General features: G+C 40.1%; 1 protein-coding gene across 2 annotated transcripts in view; it reads left to right on the top strand.

Moving 5' to 3' along the window:
- man1a2 (mannosidase, alpha, class 1A, member 2) overlaps window positions 1-15,857 on the top strand; it is a 157,410-nt gene that overhangs the window by 113,233 nt on the left and 28,320 nt on the right. For both annotated transcript variants that reach the window (XM_059968368.1, XM_059968369.1), the window contains 3 exons: window positions 2,164-2,279; window positions 4,293-4,512; window positions 6,745-6,917. In XM_059968368.1, the coding sequence (XP_059824351.1) occupies window positions 2,164-2,279; window positions 4,293-4,512; window positions 6,745-6,917 (509 nt within the window). The remainder of the gene's footprint in view (window positions 1-2,163; window positions 2,280-4,292; window positions 4,513-6,744; window positions 6,918-15,857) is intronic.

A 15,857-nucleotide genomic window follows, 5' to 3' on the forward strand; every position in this document is an offset into this window, starting at 1 on the left:
ATTTGGCATGACTTTGATCGTTCCCAATTTTGCGCTTTTTAGTACTTGGGTAATCTTTTCTACATATATTCAACGTGAGAAAAAATCTGTCCTGGTTAAATAATTGAGCTATTCTTTGGCATATTAACAGCATACTCATATGAATATGTAGATATTTCGATCATGGGTTTTTACAATAGTTTTTTTGTCAGTATTCTTGGAAAATTATAGCACTGACATTATGTGACATGACTTAAACTCTCATTTCAACTGAACAATTCTATTACTGAGTAGAAGAATAAGTAAATCATTATAATAGATCATAATATTTTCACTGAAATTGTCACTTTGGGATAGATTTCACTATGGCCTGATTTTAAGAAATATATCTTCATGATCCAATTGGTTACACATCTCTTCATTTGCAGTGCTAACCAAGATGGTAGTTATTCACTGTTTCTTAACCTTGCTACTCTCCTAGGTTACAGTTGGTATGTAACTTAATAATCTGATTGGCATGGTGGAAAGTGGCAGGTAGAGAGAAAAAAAATTGTTGTTAGATGGAGCAGCATGTTAACAAAAACTGTTTCATTTGTCATTTTTTTTTACTTTATCGATCTGTACTTCGCAGAAAATTCCTTTGGACCTACATTATGTAAGTTTCTGCAGTTGACCTTCAATTTTGCATTGGACCCAGTCAGCTAATAACATCCTCCACACGCTTCTAGTACCAGCTTTCCATAGATTTAGAAAGCCTATTAAGCTGCAGTTTAGTTTCCTCTTAAAAGAATTTTGCTGACAATGCCAGTGAATTATCTCTTGTACTCTTTAAAAGTTGTATTTTGCTGACTTAATATATTATCAGAGAAAATCTCTGTATGTGTAAACAGTGCCAATGTAGCCAAAAAGTTAAATCACAACGTAATGTACCTTCCAATCTTCCTTTAATTCTCACATAGAGCCTTGTACACATAATCCTCCTTTGTTTCTGTTCTGACATCTCAGTGGGCAATCCTTACTTGGTCCTACTATCTGTTTGTACAAAACCAGTAAACTTTCTGCTAATGCTGCCTCCAAGTTTGTTGCCCAGGTAGAATATGTAAATCTAACTGCCCATAAATAGCAAAACTGTATTTTCCTTTTCGATGCATATTTGATTGATTTTGAAAAGTAAAATGGCTATTTCATTTATATATAGTCTCAGAGTTCCTTGTGCAATCTGTATTGCTACTTAGAGATTTTACTTCCAGGAACCAGTTTATTTTAATTATCTGAAATTATATTTCTTGAGACATTAACTTCTGACACAGTTTACATTCATATTAGCATCCTATGTATAGGTTGTGTAGATAATATGCATATGTGACACTTATAAAGGACTGTTTGGAGCTTTGAACACTTAACATCTGAATCAGTTACTCTGATCCCTTTACATTGGGGATCTCTGAAAGTTTTTATCAAAGGTGGGAGCTCTAGCAGGTTTCCTAGTCTGTTTGTATCTGTTTTCCCCTGTTCACATTTATTATAGTCATTATAATGTAATAATGACTTTCACCTATACGGATGTTCAGATTTTATTGATTGTTAACTAAACCAAATATAGCAGTTTTGACAGAATTTGTGTCTGTATTTTATTTTCAACACAAGTACTGTATGACAATAACAAAATCGTTTTCTTTTATTGTAGCATCCACTGTTATATTCTAGTTTACATGATTTTATTATGAAACACAAGGAATATATCTTACTAGGTGCCTTCATTTTAACACTTTTCTAATGTAATAAGCATGTCTTCATTTCTAGTTATTTGTGATACTAGTTATATAAATGCCTTTGCTATCAGCATTTGTCCTCAATTTCAAAAGTTAAATTATGATCTTTGTGTTAGTGCAACTGTGGTTATAAACTTTTCTTTGATGTAATTTCCTTAACAATGATTATGTGCAGCACCATTTTCCAACCTCTGGATTATTTTTTTATTTTCAAAGGGCAAACAATGATTATCTGTTTGTATATATCTATACAAATATATAACTTTTTGCCTTTTCAACAGATTAATTTTATCAAGTTTGTAGTTTGAATTCCATATTTATTCCAATCTTATTCATCAGGTTAAATTAATAAGAAATAATTGCCCAGATTAATGAAAATATATCATGTAGACTTTTTCTCATTTTTGTGCAGATCATACTTCTGTGGGTGGACTAGGAGACAGTTTCTATGAATATTTGCTGAAGGCTTGGTTAGTATCTGATAAAACAGATACAGAAGCAAGGAAAATGTATGATGATGCAGTGCAGGTAAACCAAAATCTTTAGATTTTCAAAAGAAAACTGCTTAGTGTAACTGATTTTTCTTTTAAGGATGCTCAGATTTATAGTTAAGTAGCCAATAATTTGGAATAGCTTATTTGTTATTGAGTTGTAATATGTTGACTTAGTTTCAACAACTGTTGTATAATGCACTATGACAAGATTTATTGAATTTCAAAATGCACATGTGCACAATATTTCCTGATTTTTTTGTTATATTCTGGTTCAGTATAAAATACAAGCTAATTTTCAAACATTGGGCTTAAAAAGTCTGTTAGCATTTATAATGTTTGGGTCATGGTTGTTTCCTTTCAAATCAACTTAAAATGATTCTAAAATCAATTTGAAATTCAATGTGCATTCAATTTAGATCTGCTGGGATCAAGATAGAGTTGATGTACATTAATGAACAATTCATTAAAATTACTCACCACCATTGTAATATGAATGTATTTAGTAGCTTTCATGTCCCTTCCTAAATGTCCTAAAACACATCCTTAACTAATTATTTTATGTGAAGCAAAATTTAGATCACATTCAATTTTGAAGCAGAGTTGAAGTGGGTGGCAACTGGGAGAACTTCAACTCTGCTTCACATTCCCATTCGGATATGTCCATACATGGCCTCCTCTACTGCCATGATGTGGCCAAACTCAGGTTGGAGGAGCAACACCTCATGTACTGCCTGTATAGTCTCCAGCCCCTTAGCATGAACATTGATTTCTCCAACTTCCAGTAATTCTCTCCCTGTCCCTTTCCCCATCCCTGTTTCACTCTGCCTCTTCCTCCAGCTGCCTATCACCTCTCTCATGATTCTGCCTTCTTCTACTACACAGTGCTTTCCCCTTACATTCCTCCTTCACCTTTTTGCCTTCCCCTCCCCACCCCTTGATCTTTCCTCTGATTGGTTTTTCACCTGGCACCTTCCACCCTCCCCCCACCTTCTTTATAGGGCCCCTGCCCCCTCCGTCTTCAGTCCTGACGAAGGGTCTGAGCCTGAAAAGTTGACTGCTGGTTTCCACGAATGCTGTCTGACCTGCTGAGTCCCTCCAGCTTGTTCTACGTGTTGCTTTGACCACAGCATCTGCAGTGCACACTGTTTGGTAGAACTGCTTGAGGGAGATGCATTGTTTGGATACCGTGCTGATCTTTGAATTAGTGCCTATGATCTTTCATGCTCACATAGAAGTAGAGACAGTGCATCAGTAATGCAGTTCTTCAGAAAGGTAATACTAATGACAATGCAACAGTACTTAAATATATTTTTTTCTGATCAGATATCTGGAGTAGGACTGAAGCCTAAAATATTTAGACTGTTGTGAGATTTTTAGTAATTTTAGGCACAGTAGTGATTTGAGGTAAGTGAGAGTAATCATTATCTTAGGTCTGGGCAACAAAAATGGGCAACTTTTTAAATTTTTGCATGTAGTTGTTTTCTGAAGGGAATGGTAAATGGGGCAGTTTTGATTGACAGCTTTCTAACCAAGACCCATAAAGGATCATGAATGAAGGGAAGAGAAACAAAAGGCAGATGCTCAGAAGTCAGTTGGTGTGATTTGCTGAAGTGAAATCCAGGGAGTAGGCTCTGACCTACGTATGTAGTGCTTGATTATTTGCTCAGCGCAATTAAAGTGCAAGTGTACTTTTCACCAATTGGGACAGGGGTGAATTATTTTTATTAATTCCAATGATTATAACTAGTACATTGGCATGTGAAATTTTGCAACGTATTCACCTGCTACCTGTATTTCAAAGTTGCTTATACCGAATTATGCAAAGTTTTCTCAGTCCATCTTGAGAAAGGTAATACTGTTATAAGAGATCGTTATGTTGTTTTGTTCCTACGTTCGAGGACTGAAACTTGCTAGGAAATGCTAGCTGTTTGCAGAACTTTTTGAAGTTCTGGCATTCATGTACCATCATACCTGAAAGTATCTAAAATAGACTGGGATTGGATTTGCTGTTGATTATTTGCTAATCTAATGTTTATATTTTTGATAGGCTATCGAGAAGCATCTTATCAGGAAATCAAACAGTGGTTTGACTTTTATTGGAGAATGGAAGAATGGTCACCTTGAGAGGAAAATGGGTCACCTGACATGTTTTGCTGGAGGAATGTTTGCTCTTGGGGCAGATGGATCCCCAAACGATAAAGCAGGGCATTATCTACAGCTTGGTGCCGAGATTGCACACACCTGTCATCAGTCATATGACAAAACAGGTACCATGTAACTCCAATTACAACACAGAACTTTTGTTTAAAAACATTTTCAAAGTGGAAGAGGATGAACTTTATTCAACATTTGCACACATTAGGAATTTGATGTGTGTTGGTGTGGCAAACAACTGGAGCAACCACATTCAACAACTCTGAAGAATTATATAAAAATAACTAAGTCCGGATATGGAATAAAATGTGCACATAATACATTAGTCTAGAACAGGAATTCTCAACCTGGGGTCTACAGAACAGGTTAATGGTTTTGGTCCATGGCATAAAAACGATTGTGCACTCCTCATCTAGAATTTCTCTGCCTGTGACATGGAAAAAGTGTTTGTGTTCTATCTGAATGCAGTGTTATTAATTACATTATCTCAATCTTAGAATCTAATCCAAAATATCTTGGGCAATATTTGACTGCTTGTAGTGCATGGTGCAGGTTCAAGGCCTTAACCTTGAAGAAGTCACTTTCAGCACTTTTTAGGCATATTTCTTACAGTGGTTGGATATTGAGTCAGGAGCTTTTCCTGTATTAATAAATCTGCACTAGTATTCCGATAAATAACTCATTGAATTTTTCAGATCATGCTGTCCAGCATCATACATTAAGCAAGAATTAAATTGTTAAAGATTTATTTGTAGTCAGTATAATAGATTGCACCCTGACAAAAGAAAGTTGAAGAAAGTCTGAACCAAAAAACTGAAAATGTTGGAAACAGATAGGCCAGGCAGCATCTATGGAAAGAGAAACTGTTAACGTTACAAGTTGAAGACCTTTCGTCAGAGCATCTTTGGGTCTTCAGCTTTGAAGCTTACTTTAAGCTGACCCTGGTTATTGTAATGTTTTGATTGTTCGCTTGAAAGGTCTTACTTTGCTTTTCAGACCTTTGATCTTTGTTAGCAATGATGTTGCAGGTCAATTCAAGTTCAAGTTGTTGATTGTCTTTTGACTGTACATATAAACAATCAAATGAAACAGCGTTCATCCGGGCCGTGGTGCACCTATGAAATATATATCACACATAGCACATAAATCAGAATATTACCATAAATACATTAATAAAATATGATTCAAAATGCATATAATGTGCAACACAGGTGAGCAGCTTGCTGTGCTAGTGATGAGACCTTGGTGGTGGCAGGGTATTCATTAGTCTCATAGCCTAGAAGAGGAAGAAGCTATTACCCAGTCTGGTAGTCCTAGTCCTGATGCTCCTCTACCTCCTTCCAGACAGTAGAAGGCCAAAGAGAATGTGGGCTGGGTGGTAGGGGTACTCATCAATATTTCAGGCCCTTCGTCTTTTAGCATTTGATATTGTGCAAAAGACATTTGCACAGTACTCCATTTGTCAATGTGGAGCAGGCAGTGCGTTTATAAATCTGCCAGGAGCAAAGTATGTTGGGAATGGCGAGCACCATGTGTGGGACAGGAGGCAGAGGAGGAGTGTTGGGGTTGGTTTGGGTGGTGTGGTTGCAGATACACCCAGCCCGAATTTGCCAAGCAACGTCATTTGCTTGCTTGCTTACTTGTGTGCATACTTGATTCGATTTGATTCCACCCTGGTTATCCTCTTCGTGGTTATTACTATCCTCTGTAGTGTCTAGCAGTTCATTGCCTTGCAGCTTCCATACTATACAATAATGGAGCCATACAGGAGTGTCTTGATGATGGTCCTATGGAAAGTTGTTTGAACCTCATTCTCCTCAAAGTGGGAATGCTGATGTATCCTCTTGACTAGTGAGGAGGTTAGATCATCTGTTACATGCATGACCGAGGAACTTTGAGCTCTTCATGTGCAATGGGGAATGGTCGACCTGTGCCTTCCTGAAGTCTACAGTCATCTTTTGTTTTATCTATGTTGAAAGTTAGGTTATTGTTCTCATGCCATCTCTTTACGTCTTATTGCTGATGAGGCCAACCACAGTAGTACCATCAGTGAAGTTAATGCAGTTTGAGCTGGTTCTGGCAGCATGAGTCAACAGTGAGAACAGCAGCGGGCTTAACACACACCATGGGGGTTGGGGCACCCTGGGGTCACTGATGTTGCCCTTGTTATCTATTAGAACAATATGATGAAGTTGTATTTAAAAGCATCTCAGTCATTTTTAACTATAAAATTGCATTCTCTGCAGGCATCTAAAAAAAAAATACATGTCAAAAATTTTGAATTGTTTTGCTTTGCTGAATGTCTGTCACATTATAATTTTCATTTCCTCTTTTCATAAATACAGTGCTAAAGTTAGGCCCTGAGGCATTCAAATTTGATGGTGGGACAGAAGCAGTGGCACTGAGGCAAAATGAAAAGTACTACATCCTTCGGCCAGAAGTGATAGAAACCTACTGGTATATGTGGCGATTCACCCATGATCCCAAATATCGGCAGTGGGGCTGGGAGGCAGCTCAGGTGAGAGAAGTAGTAACTTTAAGCTGCCGCCAACTTTAAATGGTACCATTTTTTAAAAAGTAATCTTTGTTGCATGTCCATCTTATTACATACCATTTTATGGGCATGTTGTTGCTGGTCAAAATGTACATCTTTTTATAGAATTGGAATTAATTTGTTTGCCCTCTCAAAGCACTTGTATGAAATGGCTTGCTTCAATACTGTACCATCTGTGACTATAAAAAATATTTCCCTTGATGTACTGAAGTCTAATATTGATGAATTTTATTCCATGCTTGAGATATGAAATGCTTCCTATTGAAGGAATATGATATTTGCATACATCAGGTTGTAATCTAAGATTAACCTATTGTCCTCAGGGAGGTAGAAGAACAAGAGCAGAAATTTGTGCGGTTGTCTTTTTCCTCATTTTTTGAATTTGGTCATAGCTATCATTGCCTATTTCTTGTGGAAGACGGAATGGCTACCTTTTCTTGATAGCCTTGGAAAGAATGGAACACAAATTCAATTACTTTTGATGAATATATAACAGATTCACTAACAGCGTTACATTTGGTTTATAGGTGCAATTTTCTGTTATGGTAAACAAGTATCTTGTTTGTGAATGTTCTCTATTTATGCTTGGCCAACTTGTCATATATAACTATGCATGAAAAATCAGTTTTTTGGGATACATTTTATTCGATCTACCTTTTTGGAACTGCACCATGATAATGCTGAAATAAAGTTTGGAATGTAAAGCATGCTTTAAATCTATTCATCTATGTTGCCAAATCTATTCTTCCTTCCTATCAGGAGACACATGTCACAACTGCTGAATCTGAAATATAAAGTCAGTAGCTAACAACTCAATTTTTTTGCATAGTTGTTGGTGTCAAAACAGTTAAGTTTTTGAAGTAACAGGAAACAAAAGCCTTGCAAATTAGTGTATTAGAAATGAGTGATCAGCATTAGATCACAGACCAATTACAGTGACCAAGTCAAAATAATACAGCACAGAAATGAGCCCTTTGGCCTTCAATGTCCTTGCAAACCATTTTGCCCTTTAGAACATAGAATAGTACGGCCCACAATGTTGTGTCGACCCTTAAACCCTACCTCCCATATAACCCCCCACCTTAAATTCCTCCATATACCTGTCTAGTAGTCTCTTAAATTTTACTAGTGTATCTGCCTCCACCACTGACTCAGACAGTGCATTCCATGCACCAACCACTCTGAGTAAAAAAAACCTTCCTCTAATATCCCGCTTGAACTTCCCTCCCCTTACCTTAAAGCCATGTCCTCTTGTATTGAGCAGTGGTGCCCTGGGGAAGAGGTGCTGGCTGTCCACTCTGTTCCTCTTAATATCTTGTATATCTCTATCACGTCTGCTGTCACCCTCCTTCTCTAAGAAGTTAAGCCCCAGCTCCCTTAATCTCTGATCATAATGCATACTCTCTAAACCAGGCAGCATCCTGATAAATCTCCTCTGTCCCCTTTCCAATGCTTCCACATCCTTCCTATAGTGAGGCAACCAGAACTGGACACAGTACTCCAAGTGTGGCCTAACCAGAGTTTTATGGAGCTGCATCATTACTTCGCATCTCTTAAACTCTGTCCCTCAACTTATGAAAGCTAACACCCCATAAGCTTTCTTAACTACCCTATCTACCTGTGAGGCAACTTTCAGGGATCTGTGGACATGTACCCCTAGATCCCTCTGCTCCTCCACACTACCAAGCATCCTGCCATTTACTTTGTACTCTGCCTTGAAGTTTGTCCTTCCAAAGTGTACCACCTCACACTTCTCCGGGTTGAACTCTTCTGCCACTTCTCAGCCCACTTCTGCATCCTATCAATGTCTCTCTGCAATCTTTGACAATCCTCTACACTATCCACAACACCACCAACCTTTGTATGGTCTACAAACTTGCCAACCCACCCTTCTATCCCAACATCCAGGTTGTTAATAAAAATCACTAAAAGTAGAGGTCGCAGAACTGATCCTTGTGGGACACCACTAGTCACAACCCTCCAATCTGAATGTGCTCCCTCCACCATGACCCTCTGCTTCCTGCAGGCAAGCCAATTTTGAATTCACCTGGCCAAACTTCCCTGGATCCCATGCCTTCTGACTTTCTGAATAAGCCTACCGTGTGGAACCTTGTCAAGTGCCTTACTAAAATCCATGTAGCTCACATCCACTGCACTACCCTCATCTATATGCCTGGTTACCTCCTCAAAGAACTCTATCAGGCTTGTTAGACATGATCTGCCCTTCACAAAGCCATGCTGACTGTCCCTGTTCAGACCATGATTCTCTAAATGCCCATAGATCCTATCTCTAAGAATCTTTTCCAACAGCTTTCCCACCACAGACATAAGGCTTACTGGTCTATAATTACCCAGACTACCCCTACTGCCTTTGTTAAGCAAGAGGACTGCATTCGCCTCCCTCCAATCCTCCAGTACCATTCCTGTGGACAACGAGGACATAAAGATCCTAGCCAGAGGCTCAGCAATCTCTTCCCTTGCCTTGTGGAGCAGCTGGGTGAATATTCTGTCAGGCTCTGAGGACTTATCTGTCCTAATGTATTTTAACAACTCAAACATCTCCTCTCCCTTAATAGAAACATGCTCCAGAACATCAACCTCACTTATTGTCCTCACCATCATCAAGTTCCCTCTCATTTGTGAATACAGAAGAGAGATATTCATTGAGGACCTCACTCACTTCTGTAGCCTCCAGGCACATCTTCCCACCTTTATCTTTAATTGGTCCTACCTTCACTCCTGTCATCCTTTTGTTCTTCACATAATTGAAGAATGCCTTGGGGTTTTCCTTTACCCTACTCACCAAGGCCTTCTCATGCTCCCTTCTTGCTCTCCTCAGCCCCTTTTTAAGGTCCTTTCTTGCTACCCTATATTCCTCAATAGACCTATCTGATCCTTGTTTCCTAAACCTCATGTATGTTGCCTTTTTCCACCTGACTAGATTTTCCACCTCACTTGTCACCCATGGTTCCTTCACCCTACCATTCTTTATCTTTCTCACCAGGACAAATTTATCCCTAACATCCTGCAAGAGATCCCTAAACATCGACCACATGTCTGTAGTAGATTTCCCTGAAAAGACATCATCCCAATTCACACCCACAATTTCTAGCCTTATAGCCTCACAATTTTCCCTTCTCCAGTTAAAAATTTTCCTGTCCTCTCTGATTCTATCCTTTTCCATAATAATGCTAAAGGCCAGGGAGTGGTGGTCACTGTCCCCCAGATGCTCACCCACTGAAAGATCTGTGACCTAACCTGGTTCGTTACCCAATACTAGATCTAGTATGGCATTACCCCTAGTCGGCCTGTCAACATACTGTGACAGGAATCCGTCCTGGACACACTTAACAAACTCTGCCCCATCTAAACCATTGGAACTAATCAAGTGCCAATCAATATTAGGGAAGTTAAAGTCACTCATGATAACAACCCTGTTATTTTCGCACCTTTCCAAAATCTGCCTCCCAATCTGCTCCTCGGTATCTCTGCTGTTACCAGGGGGTCTATAGAATACTCCCAATTGAGTAACTGCTCCCTTCCTGTTCCGGACTTCCACACATACTGACTCAAAAGAGGATCCTGCTACATTACCCACCCTTTCTGTAGATGTAATAGTGTCCCTGACCAGTAATGCCCCCCCTCCTCCGCCTTTCCCTCCTCTCTATCCCTTTTAAAGCACTGAAATCCAGGAATATTGAGAATCCATTCCTGCCCTGGTGCCAGCCGAGTCTCTGTAATGGCCACTACATCCTAATTCCAAGTATGTATCCAAGCTCTCAGTTCATCACCTTTGTTCCTGATGCTGCTTGATTAAAGTACACACACTTTAGCCCTTCTGCCTTACTACCTTTACACCCTTTATTCTGCTTCTCTTTCCTCAAAGCCTCTCTATATGTTAGATCTGGCTTTACTCCATGCACTTCTTCCACTGCTCTATCGATCCAGGTCCCATCCCCCTTGCAAATTAGTTGAAACCTTCTGAACCATGCTAGCAAACTTACCTGCAAGGATATTGCTCCTCTTCGAGTTCAGGTTTAACCCATCCAATCTGTACAGGTCCCACCTTCACCAGAAGAGATCCCAATGATCCAAAAGTCTAAAACCCTGCCCCTGCACCAACTCCTCAGCCACGCATTCAACTGCCATCTCCTCCAATTCTCACCATCACTATCACGTAGCACTGGCAGCAATCCTGAGAACGCCACCCTTGAGGTCCTGTTCTTCAGTCTTCTGCCTAGTTCCCAAAACTCACACTTCTGGACCTCATCCCTCTTCCTGCCTATGTCATTGGTACCAACATGTATCACGACTTCTGGTTGCTTTCCCTCTTTAATTCAGGATGTCGTGCACCTGGTCAGAGACATCCCAGACCCTGGCACCCCAAAAGCAACAAACCATGTGGGTGTCCTTCTCACGTCCACAAAATCTCCTGTCTGCTCCCCTGACTATCGAGTCTCCAATGACGACAGCTCTCCTCTTCTCCATCCCACCCTTCTGCATCACAGGGTCAGACTCACTGCCGGAGGCCCTGCCACCATGGCTCACCCCTGGTCGGTTGTCCTTACCAACAGTATCCAGGACAGTATACTTATTATTCAGGGGAATGGCTGCAGGTGTGCTCTGCACTACCTGTCTGCTCACCTTCACTTTCCCCCCTCTGACTGTCACCCAACAACCTGCTTCTGGCAGACTAGGCATGACTATCTCCCTGTAGCTCTCATCTGTGACTGCCTCATTCTCTCTTACAAGTCGAAGGTCATCCAGCCGCTGCTCCAGATTCCTTGCAAGTTCTTCCATGTCACCTAGCCGCTCGCACTTCTGGCAGATGTGACTCTGCAGGAGAGGGGAGTTCCCCCAAGACTGCCACATCTCACATGAGAGACACATCACCATTTTGTAAAGTCTAACTGGGAGCCAGCTCATCCTCCGCCTCTTCCTGTCGAGGCCTCTCAAGTCAAAGCTCCACTCCTTCACTGGCTGCTCTGCTTAAGCTACCCCTCTATTTATTTGTTTGAGCTCTTCACACTGCCAGAATCTCTTGAGTCAAACCCTCATAGCTCCACTCCTTCACTGGCCCACTCACTCACGCACTAGACTTTACTCTAATCCTATTTGCCCATTTAGGACTGTATCATTTTGTATCTTGCCTACTTAATTGTCTGTCTAAATGCAGTAATTGTATCTGATTACATTTCTCCCTCTTGCAATGTATCAATCTCACACTGAACTAAGAAAAAATTGCCCTTCAGGCCCCTTTTAAAACTCCTTTCTAACACCTTAAAACCATACAGTCTTTGTTTTTGACGAGAAAAGTTTTTACGATCTGTCTTATCTATGCATCTTGTAACTTACCTCCATTCGGTCACCCCTAAAGTCTCCTTCATTCAAGGAGAAAACAACCTAGCCTTTCCTATTTGTCACATAAGAGTTCATTAGGTTTCTGAGCCTCCAACTGTATTGGCAAATAGTTCTGGAATAGATTCATTGAACAAGCCCTGTTTGTGTACTGAATTGCTCTATGAATCTATTTCAGAACATTGCCTAATTTTCCGTCTGATCTACTGTATAAACTGCTGCAGTCTTGGATAACCTTGCTATCCACTATCTTCCTGAATATACCTCCACTCACAATCAGAAAAACATCCTTCCGCATGTTGTTTTGGATGTGCCTTGCTCCAAAAAAGCGTACCACTATGAATAAATGAATCTTTGAAGCAAAGTCAGAAGTAAATAATAAATAGATTCTGGGTAACTGGAACACATTGGGACCAGTATATTTTGGCCCAATTAGATGACTTTAAATGGCGCAATTGGCCAAAGTTTCTTGGAAATAGTTAAAAAGATACTTTAAAAAAAGCAAACTGCCATTTAACTGAGCAACAATTTATGTATTTCAATGAAATACAGAACAATTGTGTAATGAACTAGACTTGATTAGGGAGCTTGAGGTAAAGGAGTTCTTAGGAGCTGGTGATTATGATAGAATTCACTCTACAATTTGAAAGGGAGAGGCTAAAGTCAGATGTAGCAGTATTACAGTGTAGTAAAGGGAATTACAGAGGCATGAGCCAAAGTAGATTGGAAGTGTTCACTCACAGGGACTATGGCAGAGCAGCAATGGCTGGAGTTCTGGGAGAAACTTGGAAGGTGCAGGATAGATGCATCCCAAAGAAATGGTAGTATTCTAAAGGCAGGATGACATAACAGTGGCTGTCAAGGGAAATCAAAGACAACATAAAAGCAAAAGAGAGGGAACATAATGGAGCAATCCGGATCATTCAGGAGGCTGAAGGGGTGATAGGACATATAGGGAGGTAGTTACACCCAGCGTGCAGGGTACAGGAAACTGGGTGACAGTCAGGAAAGGGAAAGGGGTTAAGGTGCCAGGGCAGAGTACCTCTGTGGCCAACTCCCCTAACAGGTATATCACTTTGGATACTGTTTGGGGGTTGCCTCCTGGTGGCAGGGCCTGGGCTATTTTGAATCGAGTCCTCAGCATTCTTAAGTGGGAAATCGTGGTCCATGTAGGTACTCATGATGTGGGTAGAATGAGTGATGAGGTCCTGCATAGGGAGTTCTGATAGTTAGGTGCTAAGATAAATGAAAGGACCTCCCGGGTTGTGATCTCAGAGTTACTTCCTTTGCCACTTACTAGTTAGGCCAGAACTAGGAAGATTATACAGTTTAATACATGGCTAAGGAGTTGGTGTAGGAGGGAGGGTATAAGGTTTTTCAATCATTGGTCTGTCTTCCAGGAAAGGTGGGGCCAGTACAGAACGGTCCTAGCAGGAAGGTTTGTTAATGCTGCACAGTAGGTTTTCAACAAGAAGTGCAGGTGGTGGGGACCAGAGTGCCAGAACAGTTAGTGGAGAGGTTGTGGAGGCCTGGTAAGACCTCAGACAAAGTTAGAATTCAAAAGGTTGAATATGGCGTGACCAGTGTCCGGAGCTGTGTATATTTCAATGTAAGAAGCATCATAGGAAAGGCAGGTGATGGTGCTGAAGATCAGGTAGCTTGTTTTACAGAGGCAATGTGTAGTGAGGAAAGGCTGTTGATAGGGCAAAATTGTAGTCAACAGGATGAGTCGCAATGTAAAAGGTGGACAAAATTGAAAAAGGTGAATGCAAGACTGAAGGTGTTATATTTGAATGTGCTCAGCATACGTAATAAGGCAGATGAACTTGGAGCACATTTGCTTGATCCAGGTATGCTGTTGTAGGCATCACTGAATTATAGGCTGAAAGAAGATTATAACTGGGAGCTTAATGTCCAAGAATACACATTGTATTGAAAAGACAGACAGGAAGGCAGAGAGAGCAGCATTCCTCTGTTGGTAAAAAATGAAATCAAATCCCTAGGAAGAGGTGACATGGGGTCAGGAGGTGTTGAATCATTGTGGATAGAGCGAAGGAACTGCAAGGGTAAAAGCTCTCTTATGGGAGTTGTATACAGACCCCCAAACAGTAGTAGGGATTTGGTCTACAAATTACAACGGGAGATAAAAATGCATGCCAAAAGAGCAATGTTATAATAGTCATGGAAGATTTCAGTATGCAGGTAAATTGGAAAAATCGGATTGGTGCTGGATTCAAGGTGGGGACACTCTAGAGTGCTTACAAGATGGCCTGTTAGAGCAACTCATGATTGAGCCCACTAGGGAATCAGCTATTCTGGATTGGGAGTTGCGTGATGAACCAGAATTGATGAGAGAGCGTAAGGTAAAAGTAATCATAATATGATCAAGTTCACCCTGAAATTTGAGGAGAAGCTAAAGTCAGATGTATCAGTATTACAGTGGAGTAAAAGGAATTACACAGGCATGAGTGAGGAGTTGGTCAGAACTGATTAGAAATGAGTACTGGCAGGGATGACCAACGCAACAATGGCTGGAATTTGTGGAAGCAATTTGGAAGACGTAGGATATATACATCCCAAAGAGGAAGAAGTATTCTAAAGGAAAGATGACACAACCATGGCTAACAAAAGAAATCCAAGCCAAGATAAAAGCCAAAGAGAGGGCATATAATAGAGTAAAAAATAGAAGTCGGACGATTAGGAAGTTTTTTAAAACTAAAAGAAGGCAGCTAAAAATGTCATTAAGAAGGTAAAGATGGGATATGGAAGTAAGCTAGTCAGTAATATTAAAGAAGATACCAGAAGTTTCTTCAGATACATAAAGTGTAAAAGAGAAGCAAGAATGGATATTGGACAGTTGGAAAACGATGCTGGAGAGGTAGTATTGGGGGTCAAGGAAATGACAGCTGAACTGAAATATTCTTCAATATGGAAGATACTAACAGTATAGTGGAAGTTCCATGTGTCAGCGGGCATGAAGTTACCATAAGTAGAGAGAAGGTCTGAAGATAGATATGTCACCTGGACCAAATGGTGTATACCCAGGTTCTGAAAGAGTTGGCTTGAAGAGATTGTGGAGGTATTGGTAATGATCTTTTGAGAATCACTAGTTTCTGGAATAGTTCTGGAAGACTGGAAAATTGGAAATATTGTTCTCTTCAAGAAAGGAAATTATAGGTCAGTTAGTCTGACTTCAGTGGTTGGGAAGATGTTGGACTCGATTATTAAGGATGAGGTCTCAGGGTACTTGGAGGTACATGACAAAATAAGCTGTAGTCAGTATGATTTCCTTGAGGGGGAGAAAAGTTGATTTGCAAGTTGAATCTGTGGTGAAGAAGGCAAATGCAATGTGTCATTCGTTTTGTAGGATAATACTGCTGGAAGAGATTTGATAGCAGTGCTTTGCTTTTAATTATTTTGAAATACTTCTGGAATGTTCTTCCACCATCAGTTTGTAAAGTGAAATTTACAACTTTTGTATAAGATCAAATTTTACTACAATTTAGCTGTTAAGTTTTAAGTAGATTTTGCAATTATTGAAACTAT

Source organism: Hypanus sabinus, chromosome 4 (assembly GCF_030144855.1).
Source record: "Hypanus sabinus isolate sHypSab1 chromosome 4, sHypSab1.hap1, whole genome shotgun sequence".
NCBI lineage: Eukaryota > Metazoa > Chordata > Chondrichthyes > Myliobatiformes > Dasyatidae > Hypanus > Hypanus sabinus.